This window comes from Herpailurus yagouaroundi, unplaced genomic scaffold (genome assembly GCF_014898765.1).
Source record: "Herpailurus yagouaroundi ecotype Mexico unplaced genomic scaffold, PumYag 186, whole genome shotgun sequence".
Classification (NCBI taxonomy): Eukaryota; Metazoa; Chordata; class Mammalia; order Carnivora; family Felidae; genus Herpailurus; species Herpailurus yagouaroundi.
The window spans coordinates 38,520,800-38,539,656 of NW_024412417.1; the positions used below are offsets into that span (position 1 = coordinate 38,520,800).

Below are 18,857 nucleotides of genomic sequence, written 5' to 3' on the forward strand. Positions count from 1 at the left end.
TTGAAAAAAATTAAAAAAAAAAAAAAAAAGAAAGAACCATTCACAGTTTCAAGACAGGAGGATCAAAAATGAGAATGTTCGTGGTTTTTAGGACCCACGGCCTCGTTCACAAACACAGATGTCAGTCCACGTGTCAGAAAAGCACTCTGGGACAAATCGCTTTATTTCTCGTAGACGGCCTTTAATTGAAGGTGGGAAACAAAGCCAGACGTGCTTTGAGCTAGAAGTCGAACATAACTACTTTGGACCCTGGAATCCTGGACGCAGACTTTAAGAGAACACTCGAAGTCAAGATTTGTTTGGGGAGGAAAAAAAGAAAAAAAGCTCCATGGATCTCAGACTGGCTGGGGATACCCAACGCCAGGCCCTTCCATTTGGTACCTGTCTTTGGTTTTCCGTCTCCAGGCGCAGCCTGGCCTCCACACACCTCCGTGTCTCCAGGAAGGCTTGGCGCTGGGCCCGGTCTGACAGGTAACTGATGAAGGTTCCAGCCGTGTTCATACACATGAACAGCACTGCCTGGGCCATCACCTAAAACACATTTGCAAACATAGGCCGGTCAGAAGGTTAAAACAACAGCTGTGTGGAGACAAAGAGGAAAACATAAAGAAAGGCTCCCAAGGTAAACCTTAAGGTACTCATGTAAAGTATGAGGCTAACAGAACCATATCCTTCATTCAGGCCTTGGGTGGAACAGTGCCTCGGAGAGGCCGCCCTCGAACTTTCTATTCAACTCTGAAGCTTCTCCCGCTGCAAGTCTGGATTTGGGCCTGAACTGGAAACTTAAGGTAAGATGAGGGGGGGCTTCTCTCTTCCTCACTCTGCCTCACTTCCTCTTCACTAGCGGAAGTGGGTCGTTAGCCATTCAGAGGATTGGAGAAGCAGGTCGGAAGAAGGGAAAGAGACGAATAAGAAACAGGAGAGGTTAGTAGTTGGACAGCGCTCTCCTGTTTTGCCTTTGTACTGTTTGGTAACATCCAAGTCCTGTGGCTTCTAACTCAAAAAAAGATATCATAATTGAATGGATAAAGAAGATGTGGTTCATACATACAATGGAAATCTACTTGGCAATGAGAAAGAATGAAATTCTGCCATTTGCGGCAACGTGGATGGAGCTGGAGGGTATTATGCCAAGTGAAATAAGTCAGTCAATCATATGTTTTCACTCATGTGGATCTTGAGAAACTTAACAGAAGACCGTGGGGGAGGGGAAGGAAAAAAAAGTTACAAACAGAGAGGGAGGGAGGCAAACCATAAGAGTCTCTTAAATACAGAGAACGAACTGAGGGTTGATGGGGGCAGGGGGGTGGTGCGTGGGGGAGAGGGGAAAGTAGGTGATGGGCACTGAGGAGGGCACTTGTTGGATGAGCACTGATGTGGTATGGAAACCAAATTGACAATAAATTATATTTAAAAAGATATCATATTCATTAACTGCTTTTAATCCCCGTGGCTATTATCCTATCCCTACACACCGAAGTCTCCTGGCTGGACCTTCACATTAGGCTTCTAACTTGCACATTTTCCCCTTTCAAACTACTCTCCAGTGAAGAAAAGCAGGAAGATTCTGGAAAGGAGTCAAGACTTGGAAGAAAGAAATAGCCAAGTGTGGATTTTTTACTTTTATGGCTTTAGCCTGAGGCAAGTCACGGATGGCACCTTGTAGGGTAGCAAAAACTCAAACAGAAAACCCAGGTGGCCTGAAAAAGCAAAGATCAGAGTTCAGACAACTATAGCTGCTAGGAAATGAGGGGCAAATCCCCCAAAGAAGGGAACCAGTGAGGGGGAAGCTTAAATTCTTATATAAAATCTTCTCTGAACCACATATCCACAGGGAAGACAGCAAGTGATCAAGCTGATGGTAAAAGAATTTAACTGAGATTTGAATTGCCCTCCAAAAGACCAATATTGTCATTTCATTTGCACCAAGTTAATCACTTGCTGAAACAAAACAAAACAAAACAAAAAAGCATTATTTCCCAAAGAATGCAAGAGAATCTACAATCTTAAACACATAGCCATCACAGTGTCCTAAACACAATGCAAAATTATGTGATATAGGAATAGACACGAAAATGTGACTCACTCTAAAGAGAAAAAAAAAGGAACCGAGATGTATTCTGATGCCCCCCCACCCATGTTGGAATTAGCAGATAAAAATTCTAGTAGCTTTTACGGCTTTTGTCAATGATGTAAAGGTAAGCATGCTAGCAATGAATGCAAAGCCAACTCTTGGCAGAGAAGTAGAAACCACACACACACACACACACACACACACACACACACAAATGAAAATTCCAGAAGTGGAAAACACAACATTTCAAAACAAAACCATCACTGGAGGATTTTAACAGCATAATGTAGGTGACAGAAGAAAAAAAAAAACCCACTAAACTTAAAGATAAATCAATAAACCAAGAATAATCTGGGAAACAGAGGAAAATATCATAGACAGGGGACACGCTCTCCAGTTACAATAAAGATTTTTCAGGGTAGATAAAAAGAAATACATTTCCAAAACACATTGAAACAAAAAGTTTGAAGGCCAAAACAGAATACAGCGGGTTTTACTGTGTAAATAAAATGAAAGAGAACTGAAGGGAGACAACATTACGAGCGTTAAAAATCACGAGATAATGGTAAGAGCTTTAATTTACTAGAAAGATACGAAAATTATGAACTTGAGCACATGTAACGACATAGTTCAGAACACACAATGCCAAGTATGAGAGAAGTCTGTGACATTATTTACAAGTCTACCATCACGCTGGTATATTTTTTACATAATGATCAGCAGTTAACAAACCAAGCAGTTAAAAATCAGCAAGAGGGGCAACCGGGTGGCTCAGCCAGTTAACCATCCGGCTCTTGGTTTTGGCTCAGGTCACGATCTCACGGTGGCGAGACGGAGACCTCACGGTGGCGAGACGGAGATCTCACGTCGGGCTCAGTGCTAAGTGCGGAGCCTGCTTAACAAAAAGTTTGAAGGCCAAAACAGAACTAAGACAGACACTCTGAATAGCTCATACAACTAACAAACGTGAAATGAACACTATGCAGCAACTAGATGGTACAAATTCTATTTAGGTACATATTGAATAATTATAAACAGGACTGTGTGATAAAACCTGAAGGTAGCTTCAACAAATTTCAACCAACTAGTATCATATAACCATAGTCACTAACTACAATAAAGTCAATTTACAAAGAAATTTTAACAGATAATTAAAACAACATCATGTGTTTGGAAATTAAAAATATTTCTAAATAACTCACGGATCTAGAAATATATTATAATGGAAAATACGCATAATGGGGCACCTGGGTGGCTCAGTTGGTTAGGTGGCCAACTTCAGCTCAGGTCATGATCTCGCAGTCCATGAGTTCGAGCCCTGCGTGGGGCTCTGTGCGGACAGCTCAGAGCCTGGAGCCTGCTTCGGATTCTGCGTCTCTCTCTCTGCCCTCCCCTGCTCACACTCTGTCTCTCTCAAAAATAAATAAACATTAAAAAATTTTTAAAGAAAATATGCATAGCTGATGAATAATGAAAATACTACTGAACAGGGGCGCCTGGGTGGCGCAGTCGGTTAAGCGTCCGACTTCGGCCAGGTCATGATCTCGTGGTCCGTGAGTTCGAGCCCCGCCTCCGGCTCTGGGTGGGCTGATGGCTCAGAGCCTGGAGCCTGTTTCCGATTCTGTGTCTCCCTCTCTCTCTGCCCCTCCCCCGTTCATGCTCTGTCTCTCTCTGTCCCAAAAATAAAATAAAAAACGTTGAAAAAAAAATTTAAGAAAATACTACTGAACAAAATTCAGTAGACCTCACAGAGGAATGTATAGTAATTAATGCTTTATTCTTAAAAACGCTGAAAGTTCCTGTGCTAGCCATTCAATTTAAGGATTTAGCAAAAAACGAAAAAGAAAAACCCAAAGTAGGTGGAAGGAAAAAATAATAAAATAGGTGCAGAAATAAATAAAAAACAAATATACACTAAAGAGGGTCAGTGAAGTCAAAAGCTCATTTTCCAAAAACACTAGCAACCAGTAAGAATTCTTACAAGCTTAATTTAAAAAAAGAGACAAGGTCCAAATAAGCAATGTTAAGGATAGGAAATGGGACAAAGACATTGCAGAAATTAATAGGTCATAAAAATGTTATGAAGTTTAATGCTAAAAAAAATCTGCAATGACACTGATGTACTTTTCAAAATACATCTTTACCAGAACTGACTCGAGAAACAAGGAGAAAAAAAATCAATAAATGGAACCATAATTAAAAATCTTTTCAGGGGTGCCTGGGTGGCTCAGTCGGTTGAGCGTCCAACTGCGGCTCAGGTCACGATCTCACTGTCCGTGGGTTCGAGCCCCACGTTGGGCTCTGTGCTGACAGCACAGAGCCTGGAGCCTGTTTCGGATTCTGTGTCTCCCTCTCTCTGACCCTCCCCCGTTCATGCTCTGTCTCTCTCTGTCTCAAAAATAAACGTTAAAAAAAATTTAAAAAAAATCTTTTCATAAGGAAAGCAATGGGTCCAGATGCCTCTAATGGGGCACTTTACAAATAACTGCAGAAGAAAGAATTTAAGTATTTCATAATCTCTTCCAAAAATAGGAAAATTGCAAACACCCCCCCAACTCAGTTTATACGACTGGCAAAGCCAGATACCAAAACCAATATGGTTCGCGGATGAAGGTAAGTAACTGGTGAAACTCACTCGTGAACGTGGAAGGAGATACCTACACGCAGTATCAGCAAATCAAATCCATCAAGAGATAGAAAAAATAATTTAAATTGACTACAAGGAATTTTCCTCAGGAATCTGATGACAGTTTAACATTATCAACTCAATTAATGTAATTCACATTTACAGCTTTTCAAAAACATATAATCAGGGGCATCTGGGTGGCTCAGTAAGTTAAGCATCTGATTCTTGATCTCAGCTCAGGTCTTGATCTCAGGGTTGTGAGTTCAAGCCCTGCGCTGGGCTCCATGCTGGGCGTGAAGCCCACTTAACAGAAAGCAAACATAGGGGCGCCTGGGTGGCGCAGTCGGTTGAGCGTCCGACTTCAGCCAGGTCACGATCTCGCGGTCCGTGAGTTCGAGCCCCGCGTCGGGCTCTGGGCTGATGGCTCAGAGCCTGGAGCCTGTTCCCGATTCTGTGTCTCCCTTTCTCTCTGCCCCTCGCCCGTTCATGCTCTGTCTCTCTCTGTCCCAAAAAAAAAAAATAAATAAACGTTGGAAAAAAATAATTTAAAAAAAAACAAAAAGCAAACATATACTCATTCCACTGAAATGAAACGGTACTGATAAAATTCAGTATCTTTTCATTAAAAAAAAACAAAAACAAAAACAACCCTGAGATTAAAAATAACCTTTCATTTTTGATAAGTTTATTTCTTTACTTTGAGAAAGAGAGGGAGAGAGAGAGAAAGAGAGACAGCACGAGTAGGGGAAGGGCAGAGAGAGAGGGAGAGAGACAGAATCCCAAGCAGGCTCCACGCTGTCAGCACAGAGCCTGCCGTGGGGCTTGATCTCACAAACCATGAGGTTGCAACCTGAGCTGAAATGAAGAGTCGCACGTTTAACTCACTGAGCCACCCAGGCGCCCTTCGTTATCATTTTTATATGCACGGTCTCCTTCAGTGAGGCCGTGGATAGTTCTGGGGACGGAAACTGAAGCCTGGGTTTATAATTTCTAGGTTGTACATTTTGTACATGTGCGTGCAGTACCTATCCGAGCACATGGATTTTTAAATTGCTAGACTGATAAATTTATTGCTTCAAAAAAGGAAAAAGGCCAAGTCCTCATCATGGCAATAATGCCTGCTTGATCGTCTTCAAGTTCATTTCACACCATTTCTCCCCTTACTCACTTTGTTCCAGCCAATCTGGTTTCACTTCTGTTCTTCTGATAGGCCTGCCCCACCTGGGAGCCAACGTTAATGCTGTTCCCCGTGCCGGAGACACCGTCCCCCACATTCCTTGCCTTGCTGCCTCCTCTTGTTCATAAAGAGACTGGACTTCGTGGTAGTTTTTTTCAGGGAGGTGCTCCCTCATCACTACATCAAAGTGGGATTTTCCTGCTTTGCTTACCCTTGCACACTGTGCACTTAGCACACACTGCAATTGTACCTGAATGTGCTTGGTGGGTTGGTTGATGCCTATTTGTCCCGTTGGATTATTAGCTCTCCTGATGTGAGGATGACGCTCATTTGAGCCACTGACACCTAGTACAGTGTACACCTAGTGGTACACCTAGTACCTAGCACAGTGACTAGTAACTGCGCAGCAACCAGTAAGCACTACATATTTGCTGAATGAATAAATAGCTTTCCTATGTCCCGCTGATCATCATTTACAAGATACGATGAAACCCATCTTATTCACAGTAGCAACAATAATGTAAAACACCAAAGAGCATCCTTGACAACAACGAAAGCAAATGTGAGAGCTGGAAAACAACAACAACAACAAGAAAAACTAAAGTATGCAAAGGATAAAGTATGCAGAGGATAAAGGAGGGAGGCATTTCTGGTAAAGGGATGCTAACTGCTGTTAAGGATGGAAATACTGCCTGAATTGCTTTACAGATTCAATATTTTACTCCCAAGTGGAAGCCAATTTAAAAGTCTATCTGAAAGAACAGAGAAGTTAGAATACAAATGGGATTTGGGAGGGAGGAGCCGCGGGGGGCTTGCCCAGCCAAAAGGTAACAGGCATCATCACGCTACAGTAAGTAACATTCTGTAGCAGTAGAGAAAATCCCAACTGAAAAATTAGTGGAATAGAAATGGAGTACACTAGGGGCCCCTGGGTGGCCCAGTCGGTTGAGCGTCCGACTTCAGCTCAGGTCATGATCTTGCGGTTCATGAGTTCGAGCCCCAGATCGGGCTCTGAGCTGTCAGCACAGAGCTTGGAGCCTGCTGCGGATTCTGTCTCCTTCTCTCTCTGCCCCTCCCTCTTTCTCTCTCTCTCTCTCTCTCTGCCTCTCAAAAATAAAGAAAACTAATAAAAAAAAATGACGAGAAAAAAAAGAGACAAGAGAAAAGACAATGAGTTTTTATGATGATACGTATGGCTCAACAATCACGAAAAAATAATCGTGAGTAAAAGGATTCGATGACTACTGGTCAGCTGCTGGGGAAAAAGGATTCATGGTCACCTCATGCTAAATGTACCCATGTTGATGCCAGTGGATTCAAGAGTTACATGTAGAAAATGAGACTACAGGGGCGCCTGGGTGGCGCAGTCGGTTAAGCGTCCGACTTCAGCCAGGTCACGATCTCGCGGTCCGGGAGTTCGAGCCCCGCGTCGGGCTCTGGGCTGATGGCTCGGAGCCCGGAGCCTGTTTCCGATTCTGTGTCTCCCTCTCTCTCTGCCCCTCCCCCGTTCATGCTCTGTCTCTCTCTGTCCCAAAAATAAATAAACGCTGAAAATGAGACTACAAAAAAGGAAAAGGGGGCTATTGCTCTCATCTCCTACGCACAAAAGCATGACCGAAATCCCAAAGATAACTGGTTTTGTGTTTTGTTTTTAGGAATCTCTACGACCAATGTGGGGCTCGAGCTCACGACCCTGATATCAAGAGTCACATGCTCTTCCTTCCAATGGAGCCAGCCAGACTCTCCGAGATAGTTTTTGGGGTTTTTTGGGTTTTTTTAATTGAAACAATCTAACCACTGCTGGAGCGGAAAGCAAATTGGCAACACGTTGCAAAACTTTACTCTTATCTTTTGGCCTTCTAACCTACCTTGTCGTTACCTATTTTAAGGAAGTAATCAGGTTCAAGGCCAGAAACTTCTGGTAAGGGATGTTCACCGCAGCATTCTTTATGGGGAGAAAAAGGAAATTGCATATTTTTAGCAGCAGGGGAAACGGCTGAATGAATTGGGCTGTGCACATGCGAAAGAACGTAAAATCACACGAAAATATTCAGCGGCACGAGCCAACCTGTACGGTACACTAAGTAAAATGTAAGTTTAATTCGAAACTTTTAAGATTTAATTTAAACTAACTTTATGTTTTAAAAGCTTTCATTTAAAACTCTCCAGTGTAAAGCTGTGTTAAAAAAAAATGGGGCGCCTGGGTGCTCAGCTGGCTAAGCATCCAACTTCGGCTCAGGTCATGATCTCGCGGTCCATGAGTTCGAGCCCCGCGTCGGGCTCTGTGCTGACAGCTCGGAGCCTGGAGCCTGCTTTGCATTCCGTGTCTCCCTCTCTCTCTGCCCCTCCCCTGCCCCTCTAGTACAGCAGGTCCACGGGCGGGACTAAGGGAATCTCTGCTTCATAAGCATGGCCGGTAGATCACATAGAACACTACCTTTGGGCCTCCTTTCTCTAGATCCACAGCCTTACTGAATTCTGAATGCCCAGAGGGCGGACACCGTGTCCCTCCATCTCTTCCACGGGGCCTGGGGTCCTAGTGCTCAGCAAACACCCGTCCAGCCCAACTGAGCAAAAAACGTGGCACAGCCACATGAGCAAATCCCAATCACCCACCACTTTGGTCCGGTTTTGTAATCACCGGAAATGGGGAGATTGTCACCGAGATAGGAAGCCCTCCACGAACTTCTCCAGAACAGGACGAGTCCCTCCCCACCTCCCCCCCACCCCAACTCCTCCCTCCACCCCTGCCATTGGAAAGGGTTCTCTCTGTTGGACTCGTGGCCTCCCTCCCCGCCAGGGTGGTGACCGCACTGGGGGCGCTGCTGTGTGAGGCCAGGGGGCTCAGAGCTGGAAAGGCTCACAGAGTCGGCTTCCCTATTTGATGCAGGACATGCATGCTGTCCCTGCAGAAAAAAACCACTGCTACTTGCCGCCAGGTGGCCAGACCGGAGGTGGGGGAGAGGACCGGCTCCCTGGGGCCTCCCAATCGCAGTGTGTGATTTCTGGTGTCACGGAAGGATGCGACGCGTTTTGTCCGTGGCTCGCTTTGCGCAGGAAACATTGCCCGGTCTGCAGCCTGAGCTGTCAGCGACTAGAGGAGGCCTGCTTTGCTAAGAGCAGGGGAAACACCCTCCTTCCCCGTGTTCCTGGGTCTCCAGGAGCATCCACTCGAGTGCTATCGCGTGTGGAAAGGCCAGATCTGCGAAAGTGATTCTGTGCCTGGAGACAGTTTTATTTTCTTAACTGAGAAAGAAAATAAAGGAGAGGTGTGTCGCGATCCAATCACGACTGATTTGCATTCGGATACTTTCTCACGTTGTACTGGAAACCAGCAACTTGAAAGGTGATACCCTTAAGCTCAACTTATATGAAATTCTGAAAACTAAGTTTTATAGGACGTCCGCCTTGCTTTGACCTTAGCACCAAAGTTTCATCCTAAGCTTTGGAGGATATGCAGACTGAAACTGGGAGAGTACAAGATAGCAAGTATAACTTACTTTTTTGGGTTCATATTAAGTGCAAGGTATCTTACTAAGTAATTTTCACATATGTTCTCAAATAATCTCAATGGAGAAGGAACTATTATTATATCTATGTGAGGAGGCTGGAGTTCAGAGAGGTTAAGGAACTTGTCTAAGGTTAAACAGCCCTCACGGTGGTAGGACACAGAATTAAAGGCAGGAAGTCTGACTTTGCAGGATCTGGACAAGCGTTGGCTAGGACCTGAAGGAGACCTTTGATATTCAGAAGAAATGGCGCCCTTTCCGGAGACTGGGGTATAATTTAGCAAATAAATACCGCACAACGCCTGAGACACGCTGAGTGTTTTGCCACATAATGGGCGTAGGTGAAAGATGTGGGTAAAGGCCTCGTGTCTGCAGGTGAATGAATAAACCTGGCGGGAGAGGGCGTGGCATCATTTTCTAACAGATACCTAGCATTTATTGAGCACTTGGTATGTGACAGGAATCCTTCCAAGGGCCTGGCAGGTTTTAATTCATTTAGCCCTCGCTCACAAGAGCCCAGCACGGTAGGCGCTGTTCACTAATCTGCTGGAGATAACAGAGGAAGCTAGCGGTAGGGCTGGGGTTGAACCCTGGTCCCTGGGATCGGAGCCTCAAGTCTGAACCACCGGGCCCTCCAACCTCAGCCCTGGGTCCTCTGCTGTGCCAACACAACGAAACCTGAGCCACAAATGCAGACTCAGCACACGCACGGCAGAGGGTAGGATCTGGCCATTTCTGTGGCTCCGTTGTGGAGCCCGGTGAAGGGGAAGGAGCCCTGGGGGAGCCGTGTGTGTATGTGTGTGTGTGTGTGTGTGTGTGTGTGTGTGTGCGTGCTGTCCAGCGGGCTTGTTCTAGTAAGGTCCAGAAGACATTGAAGTAGTTCCAGGAAATCAAAGAGAATCACCCGGGGGGGGGACATGGCCTTTGGACACACCTTGAAAACGGTTACTGACGTCAAGTCAGAGATTCACAGGGCATTTGACTGTGAACAGACTCCTGTCCCAGCTGGTGCCCGCGTGTCCTTCTCTCTTTTCCTCACAAAGTGTTCCCAGCCGCATCAATTGCCTTCGTCCGTAAATGTCAAAACTAAGGCCCCCGAGAGTAGCTTGCCCAAAGGCAAACAGCTTAGGTGACTCAGGAACCTCGAGTAACAGCAGGCTCCTTGACCCCCCAACGCCTGTGCTCTTGGCCAGCTGTGGTGTGCTTGCAAGCGTCCCACCGACGACTGGAGAAAATGTCCCCGTGCGTGGGCCTCTGTGCTCGAGGACTCAGGCCTGTCCTCATGGGGCCCACGCCTGAGCACTGATGGCTGCCCACTGGGCACACAGGGAGGACGCAGAAGCCGGAAGCATGGACACAGGGACGAATGAGAAGAACCGTGCCTGGAGGCTGGGATCCTCTCTCCAACCCCCAGATGCGTTTAGCTTCTGTGGAGGGGGGACCCTGACGAAGTGAGCGGGGCAGCCAACCCGAGCTGCTGTAACCAGAGACCTGGGTTCGCATCCCGCACCTTCACTACTTGCGAGGCATATGACCTTAGGCAAGTCGCCTTTTGCCTTTCTGAGCCTCAACTTTCTCATCTGAACAATGGGAATAAAATTTTGCCCCAGAGACGTGATGCATTTGTATGCAGATCTCTATCTACCTATCCATGTACATATAGCATAGATGTATATGTGTATGAAAGTGCCTGGCAGATTAAGAGATATCCAAGAAATGTTGGTTATATATTTAAATATAAGGCCATCTTTTTTTTTTTCCAAATTCTAGTCTATGGTGTAACACCTATTTTTTTTTCCTGAATAAATGATGTCTTACACATTTTCTGGGGCGCCTGGGTGGCTCAGTCGGTTAAGTGTCCAACTCTTGATTTGGGCTGAGGTCATGATCTCGCGGTTTGTGAGTTCGAAGCCCACGTTGGGCTCTGTGCGGGCAGTGCAGAACCTGCCTGAGATTCTCTCTCCCCTCCCTGCTCTCTCTCTCTCTCTCTCTCAAAATAAACAAACTTTAAAAATTTAAAAAAACACCAATTTTCTTCCTCCCTGGTAAATACTCCAGAAGACCATGAAGTATTAAAATCTTTTGTACTTATGCTACTTTGCAAAGATGTTGACTTCCCATTATTTACCATCAGAGAGGACAGCAGAGGTGGGGATTAGGGAGAGAACTCTGGAGTCAGACAGAGTGGGCCTTAAATCACCATTTACCTGGGGTGCCTGTGGCTCAGTCGGTTGAGCATCCGACTTCGGCTCAGGTCATGATCTCACGGTCCGTGAGTTCGGGCCCCTCGTCGGGCTCTGTGCTGACAGCTCAGAGCCTGGAGCCTGCTTCCGATTCTGTGTCTCCCTCTCTCTCTGACCCTCCCCCCTTCATGCTCTGTCTCTCTCTGTCTCAAAAATAAATAAACATTAAAAAAATTTTCAGGGGCGCCTAGGTGGCTCAGTCGGTTAAGCGTCCGACTTCAGCTCAGGTCACGATCTCGCGGTCCGGGAGTTCGAGCCCCGCGTCGGGCTCTGGGCTGATGGCTCAGAGCCTGGAGCCTGCTTCCGATTCTGTGTCTCCCTCTCTTTCTGCCCCTTCCCCCTTCATGCTCTGTCTCTCTCTGTCTCAAAAATAAATAAATGTTAAAAAAAAATTAAAAAGAAATTTTTAAATCACCATTTACCTGCAGGGTGACCAAAGCAAGCCATTCCCCTCACTAAGGGGTAGAGATACTCAATAGCCCAGTTTGCTGTGGTGTATAGAGCTTAGCAGTCTAACCCAGTGGCTAAAGATCTGGGATCCTACTTCCTTGTTAACGTGAACTTGGTCCAGTTGGTTAATTTCTCTGGCCCTCGAATTTCCTCCCCTGTAAAACAGGAATCTTTCCTACAAATTTCGTTTGGACAACGGACACAAACAATTAGCAATAGGGCTGAAGCATGGTAAATACTCCATGTGTATTGAGTATCGTTGTGGTGATGGCCATTATTGCTGGTCTTTTCTGTCACAGCGGTAACACCAGGTTAAACTCAGTCTGTGAGGGTTCAGTGAAGAATGGCATGGGGGAATGATGAACTGGACGGCCAAACGGAACGGCCCACATCCTCTGCCGGGGTCGTGGGCTCTCCCACAGCTGCTGGCCCATGACCACGCTTCCTGCCTGCCCTTTATAAATAGTACCCACTGAATTAGAAAAAGAAATCACCAGGAGTACAGAACGAAGTTTAAAAAAATAACAGAGCCATAAAGCAGTAAACTGAAGGGAATTCTCTAAGAAATAGAGTTTTGAAAAACGAGTCCTGCTGAATCTCTCAGCTCGTGTACAAGAAAACGATCAGGCTGATGAAACACCTACACGAAAAACCTGATTTCAGTGGGGGGGGGGTGTCCTGAAAAATTACAAAGCAACGAGGCGACAATGCAATCTTTTCCAAAGACAACAAAAAGAGAGAATTTCGGAAAATGGAAATGAAAAGAATCGCGGAACAGAGAGACGAGATTGTTTTTCATGGATTTAAAAACCTGTGACATTGGGAAGAGGCAAAAATTTAAAAGGCGAAAACGTAAGAAGGGCTGGAGGGGAGGAAAAATAAGTGATCAATCCCTTTAAAACCGGGCAAGGTACAAAATGACAAAGGGTGTTGTTTCGGAAGTCTGAGAAACGTAGCAGGTGGTGGCCCAAAGTTTAAAGATAAAGCACGTCAACCCAAAGCAGGTAAGACAGAACGTGGTTATAGTCACTAGAGCACCCACTTGATTTGCTTCCTGTGTGAACTAAATGAGTTGATAACAGGCACGACATTTAAAGCAGAGGGGCACCTGGGTGGCTCCGTCGGTTGAGCGGCCGGCTTCGGCTCAGGTCATGATCTCGCGGTCCGTGGGTTCGAGCCCCGCGTCAGGCTCTGTGCTGACAGCTCAGAGCCTGGAGCCTGTTTCAGATTCTGTGTCCCCCTCTCTCTGACCCTCCCCCGTTCATGCTCTGTCTCTCTCTGTCTCAAAAATAAATAAACGTTAAAGTATATTAAAAAAATAAATAAATAAAGCAGAGCCTATGACACAATAGGTGCCTAATACTCTTAATTAGTTAGTGATGTCAGCAGTTGGCATGACAGGCATCAGCTGCCGTTGGCGTGGGTCTGTCCTGACACCTGACACCCTGTGTGGGAATCACATCTAATCGTCTCTCCTCCCCGCCGGACCGGAACGTCTTGCGGGCAAGGACATCATCTGTCCTATTTTTGTAACCCGCAGTGTAGAGCTCAGTGGATAGCTCAAAGTGAGTTACACAAAGAAAAGACACCCAGGGGCGCCTGGGCGGCTCAGTCACTTAAGTGTCCGACTTGATTTCGGCTCAGGTCACCATCTTCCGGCTCGTGGGTTCGAGCCCCGCATCGGGCTCTGCGGCGGCCGCGCAGAGCCTGCTTGGGATGCTCTCTCCCCCTCTCTGTCTGTCTCCCTGTCTCTCTCTGTCACAAGAAAGAAAAGTTGAAGAGAAAAAGAAAAGACATCCACACCACTGGGTTAGAAACGTGGAGCTACTTGCAGGAGAACTGCCGTATGTTGCAAACAAAGCAAGTTCTGAAAACGAAGCCACACACTTCGCACTTCCCTAGTAATTTACTGAACATCTGCTGTGTGCTGGTGACTGGAGAATTCCAGGGGGGGCCGGGGGGGGGGGGGGTTGGTTTCTCCACTTCGGCGCTGCTCATTGCTGTGCAGGATGATTCTTTCGTGGGCAGGGAAGACGGGCCGTGCGGTGCAGGATGTCCAACGTCACCGCTGGCCTCCGTCACCAAATGCCGGTAGGGCCGCCTCCAGATGGGACTTCAGAGTATCTCCAGACATTGCTGAGCGTCTCTGATTGGGCAAAGTCTCCCCTTTGAGCCCCACTGCTCGAAGGGTAAGGCCTTCCTTCTTCACCTTTATATTACCGTTGAGAGACGGAGAAGTCTCATGCTTGTGGGGTTTGTATGAACACGATCCTGACATAGTGCAGACGCAGGCTTCGATTTCCTTCCCGGGCCATTAATATTTACGCCGAGTGAATTCAGTGATCCTCATTCTTTTTTGGGGGAAGGGGTGTATTGCACCGTCAATTCAATAGAGATATTTCTGCCCAAAAAATTCCATATTTTCCACTGTTTTACACGTTCACTTATTACCTTGGGCCTAGTGTTTGCCAGATATGGCTTCTCTTCATTTTGGCTGTTACCTGTGTTGGATACGATGCCTTTTTCTTCTCTTCTTTGGTCTAATAATCAAGCAATCTTCTATACATGTTGCAAACAACGGTCATGAACGGTGTTAAAAGACCAGTGTCATCAAAAATGAAAATCTTCTATTTTTTTTTATTTTTTTTTAACATTTATTTTTGAGATAGAGACAGAGCAGGAACGGGGGAGGGTCAGAGAGAGGGAGACACAGAATCCGAAACAGGCTCCAGGCTCTGAGCCGTCAGCACAGAGCCCAGCGTGGGGCTCGAACCCACAGACCGCGAGATCATGACCTGGGCCGAAGTCGGACGCTCAACAGACTGAGCCACCCAGGCGCCCCCCACCTTTCCTTTTTTGAGTCCTTGGCTGCCATTTGCAATGGCCCAGGAAGTGATTTGTTCACTAAGCCACCAGGAATTGTCACAATGTGGAAATGTGAACTTTCCAAGACTTCATATGCCATAGGCAGATGAAAAAAAAGCTAAGGTCTAGAGGCCTGCCGTGTTTACTTAGATGTTTCTAGGTAGCGGGTCTTTTATTAAGAAAAGCAAGTTGTAGGGGAAACCCTCTTCTTTGTCAATAAACTCGAAATAGACCCACTTTCCAGGAAGTCACTCTCTTTTTTTTAATGTTTATTTATTTTTGAAAGAGAGTGAGAGACAGAGCACAAGCAGGGGAGGGGCAGAGAGACAGGGAGACACAGAATCCAAAGTAGGCTCCAGGCTCCGAGCTGTCAGCACAGAGCCCGACGCGGGGCTCGAACTCACAAACCGCGAGATCATGACCTGAGCCCAAGTCGGACGCTTAACCGACTGAGCCACCCAGGTGCCACCAGGAAATCAGTCTCTTGATAAGGGCATCCGATTTTCCCTGGAGGAGTCCCCTTTCTTACAGCCAGAAATGCACAGAGGGCACCCGTGCCTCTTCAGTGACTCTCCTGCCAAATCTACAGCTGGTCCTTAGACGACCCTGAAAGTGTCCTGTGAACAAATATTTACTGTGACAGCTATAAGTTAAGTATGGGATTCAGCAAGGGAGGACAGTAGTCATTGGCCTCAAGGGACACACCAGAAAGGCCCAGGAATGGACAGGAGTTTCAAGGCCACGTGCAGACAATGTCTGTTGGCAGGAAGCATTGAGCGAGTGACTACCTGGAGGGTAAGGGACTTTCAGGGAGGACTCCCAAAGAGAAGATGCTTCTGCTGCATCTGGAAGAGTTCCAGGGAGATAACATGTGCGTGTGCGTGTACTGGGAGTGGGGGGCAGGGAGACATATTAGGAGAAGGGACCCAGATGTTCAAAGCCCTGTGGACGTAAGACGGTGGGGTTCATGTGTCACTCAGGGTCCCGGCAGGAAACAGATAAACACTCAAAGGGGTAGGTAAAGGGAACTCAAGCTCAAGCAAAGGTTTGGGGCAGTTAAGGGAACTACAAGATGTGAGGAAGCTGTTTCCACCCCCGGGAGGGGGGCGGGGGGGGGGCAAAGGGCCAAACTGGGCCAGACTGGGCGAGCTGTCCTATCGCAGAGGAGACAGTCCTTGACCTACCAGACTGGGCGAGCTGTCCTATCGCAGAGGAGACAGTCCTTGACCAGAGGGCAGAGCAGGACTGGTGACTGGCCAATCTCATTCTCTCTCACTCTCTCTGTCTCTGTCTCTCTCTCTCTCTCACACACACACACACACACACACACACACACACACATTCTCTCTCCTTCACTCCAGCTTTGTATCTCCTGCTTGAGCTAGCCACAGCAGAGTCCAAATCAAAGCTGGGGATCAGGGGACCCGGTCCCGTTCCAGAGACACCAAGCTCTCAGGGCACAGAGGGCAGCTCTTCAGGGCAGAAGGGGAGGAGTAACCCACAGAGTTGGCCCAGATGCCTCCAAGGTATGCTGTGTGACCAGAAGCCACAGAGCATCTGCAGGAGAAATCAGGGTCTGAGAGGCAGGGGAAAGGGTGGGGCCAAATCCCCAGGACTCTTCCATAGTCTGTGCCCAGTGCCTCACTCTGGAGACAGCCTGCCTGCTTCAGAACAGCAACACTAGCGGCTGCCATTTTGGAGCCCTTGCCGTGTCTCAGGCAAAGGCTGGTAAGTCCTTCAGACGCAGCGACCGCCTCCGTTAATCTTTATAACCGCGCGTGGGGCGCCTGGCTGGCTCAGTTGGTTGGGCATCCCATTTCGGCTCAGGTCACGATCTCACGGTTCGTGGGTTCAAGCCCCACGTTAGGCTCTGTGCAGACAGCTCGGAGCCCAGAGCCTGCTTCGGATTCTGTGTCTCCCTCTCTCTCTCTGCCCCTCCCCGACTCAGATTCTATTTGTCTCTCTCTCAAAGATAAACATTAAAAAAGTTTCTTTAAAAAATCTTTCTAACCACTCGTGAAGGATCATTACTTACTGACTGATAAATTCCTGTCACGTTGATAGTGACATTCACGAGTTGTGTTATTTTATCGTCGCAAGAATCCTAGGTCCCAGGAATTTCTTTTTTTTCATGCGAAGAAGGAACAGTAAATTTGCTAGGATATAAGCTCCAAGAGGAAGAGACTTCTTCTGTAGTCCTAGAACCAGAGATAATTGGGGGCACATATATAATAGGCCATCAATAGGCACTTCTTTTAAAAACCAAAATAGGTTCAGGGGCACGTGGGTGGCTCAGTTGGTTAAGTGTCCAACTTCGGCTCAGGTCATGATCTCATGGTCTGTGAGTTCAAGCCCCATGTCGGGCTCTGCGCTGACAGCTCAGAGCCTGGAGCCTACTTTGGATTTTGTGTCTCCCTCTTTCTCTCTCTCTCTGCCTCTCCCCTGCTTGTGCTCTGTTTTTCCTTCAACAATAAACGTTAAAAAAAAAAAAAAAACACCTTACAAACCAAAAGCGATTCAGAGGTTGTCAGAGGTTGAGTGTTGGCATTAAGCTCTGGCTCCCAAACTCTAAACTCCTAAGCCACAGGCCCTTCCTGGCCACGTGAGATGGAACAGACGAGGCTGTGCACCTTCCCCCTTCCCGTGGGTGTCCAGGAGAATCTGGCCTAGCTGAGGCCTCCCCCGAGACAAGGCAGCAAGCCGCATGGCCCCCGCCCCTTTATTCTCTTCCCCATCAAGCCCGTTCACTTATTCATTCAACAAACACACCCCAAGTCCTGCAGGATTATTAGGCTGTGACCTCCGTGCGGGTGGGACCGGTGTCGTTGGTCACTTTCCCACAGCCCTGGCTTGTGCCAGGCCATTTGGAGACCAGTAAACATTTGTTGACTCCTGAGTGTGTGAGAAGCAGGAGAGGTACCGGTGTTCTCCAAGGCACGGGGATGTCTAGAGTTGACCATGGGAAAGATGACGCAGAGGGGCAGTGATGGATGTCTACACGGGCACCATCCCAGCGGGAAGGAAGGAGAGTGGTCGTTTCCACACGGGGAGGGCGTCAGGCTGCGTAGTTGAGTCGGTGATTGCCGGATGGGCGGGAGGAAGCTTGAGAGAGAGCACGGCAGGAAGATGGTGGGGTTTCAACAAAAGAGCGTTGGGGGTGGGGGCGCCCGTGGAGGGCAACATACGAGGTGACAAGGGGCAGAACAGCGAACCCAAGGGCCATCGCTCATTCCCTGCCTCACTGAACTCCCAGAAGCCCTGGACCTGGTTGTTCACTCTCTCCTCACCTGCACTCTCTTCACCTGGCTTCCAGGACACCTTCTGGGGGCTTCTTCTTACTTCAGGAGAAAGAACACCGGACTAGAAACCCGAGAACGGTATTCTGGTGAATTTCTCATTGTTTACAAAGAAAAACATTGGCGAGCCCACCTCACGCGTGAGCCGTACCCTTTCCTTGGCTCGCCCTCTCCTTCCACCTACCACACGCCCATGCACACACTCACACACACACTCGCACTCACACCCATCCTAAACAACCACAGGGACCCACCTTCTTTCCCTGATATTACCCCAGAGTGATGGGGAGATCGAGGGTCAAACACGATTTTTCTGCAAAGGACCGGCTGATAAATAGGTAAATATTTTAGGCTTTGTGAACCACGTCATGAAATCCGCCTCCCCCTTCCCCTCCTCTTCCTTCCTCTCCTCCCCTCTCCTCCCACAATATTAAAAAAAAAAAATGTGAAAACCACTCTTAGCTTACTGGCTGTACAAAAACAGACTCTTGACTTATTTGCCTGGCATGTAGTTTGTGGACCCTGAGGGAGAACCTGGATGAAAACGCCTGCTTTTCCCCAGGACTGTCCAGATTTTATAACAAAGTTCTGTGTCTTGGGCACACAAAACAGGATAT

The 18,857-nt window shown here is 47.4% G+C and overlaps 1 protein-coding gene across 3 annotated transcripts in view; it reads right to left on the reverse strand.

Moving 5' to 3' along the window:
* ADCY8 (adenylate cyclase 8) overlaps nt 1-18,857 on the reverse strand; it is a 221,115-nt gene that overhangs the window by 171,369 nt on the left and 30,889 nt on the right. For all 3 annotated transcript variants that reach the window (XM_040494443.1, XM_040494442.1, XM_040494439.1), the window contains exon 2: nt 382-531. In XM_040494443.1, the coding sequence (XP_040350377.1) occupies nt 382-531 (150 nt within the window). The remainder of the gene's footprint in view (nt 1-381; nt 532-18,857) is intronic.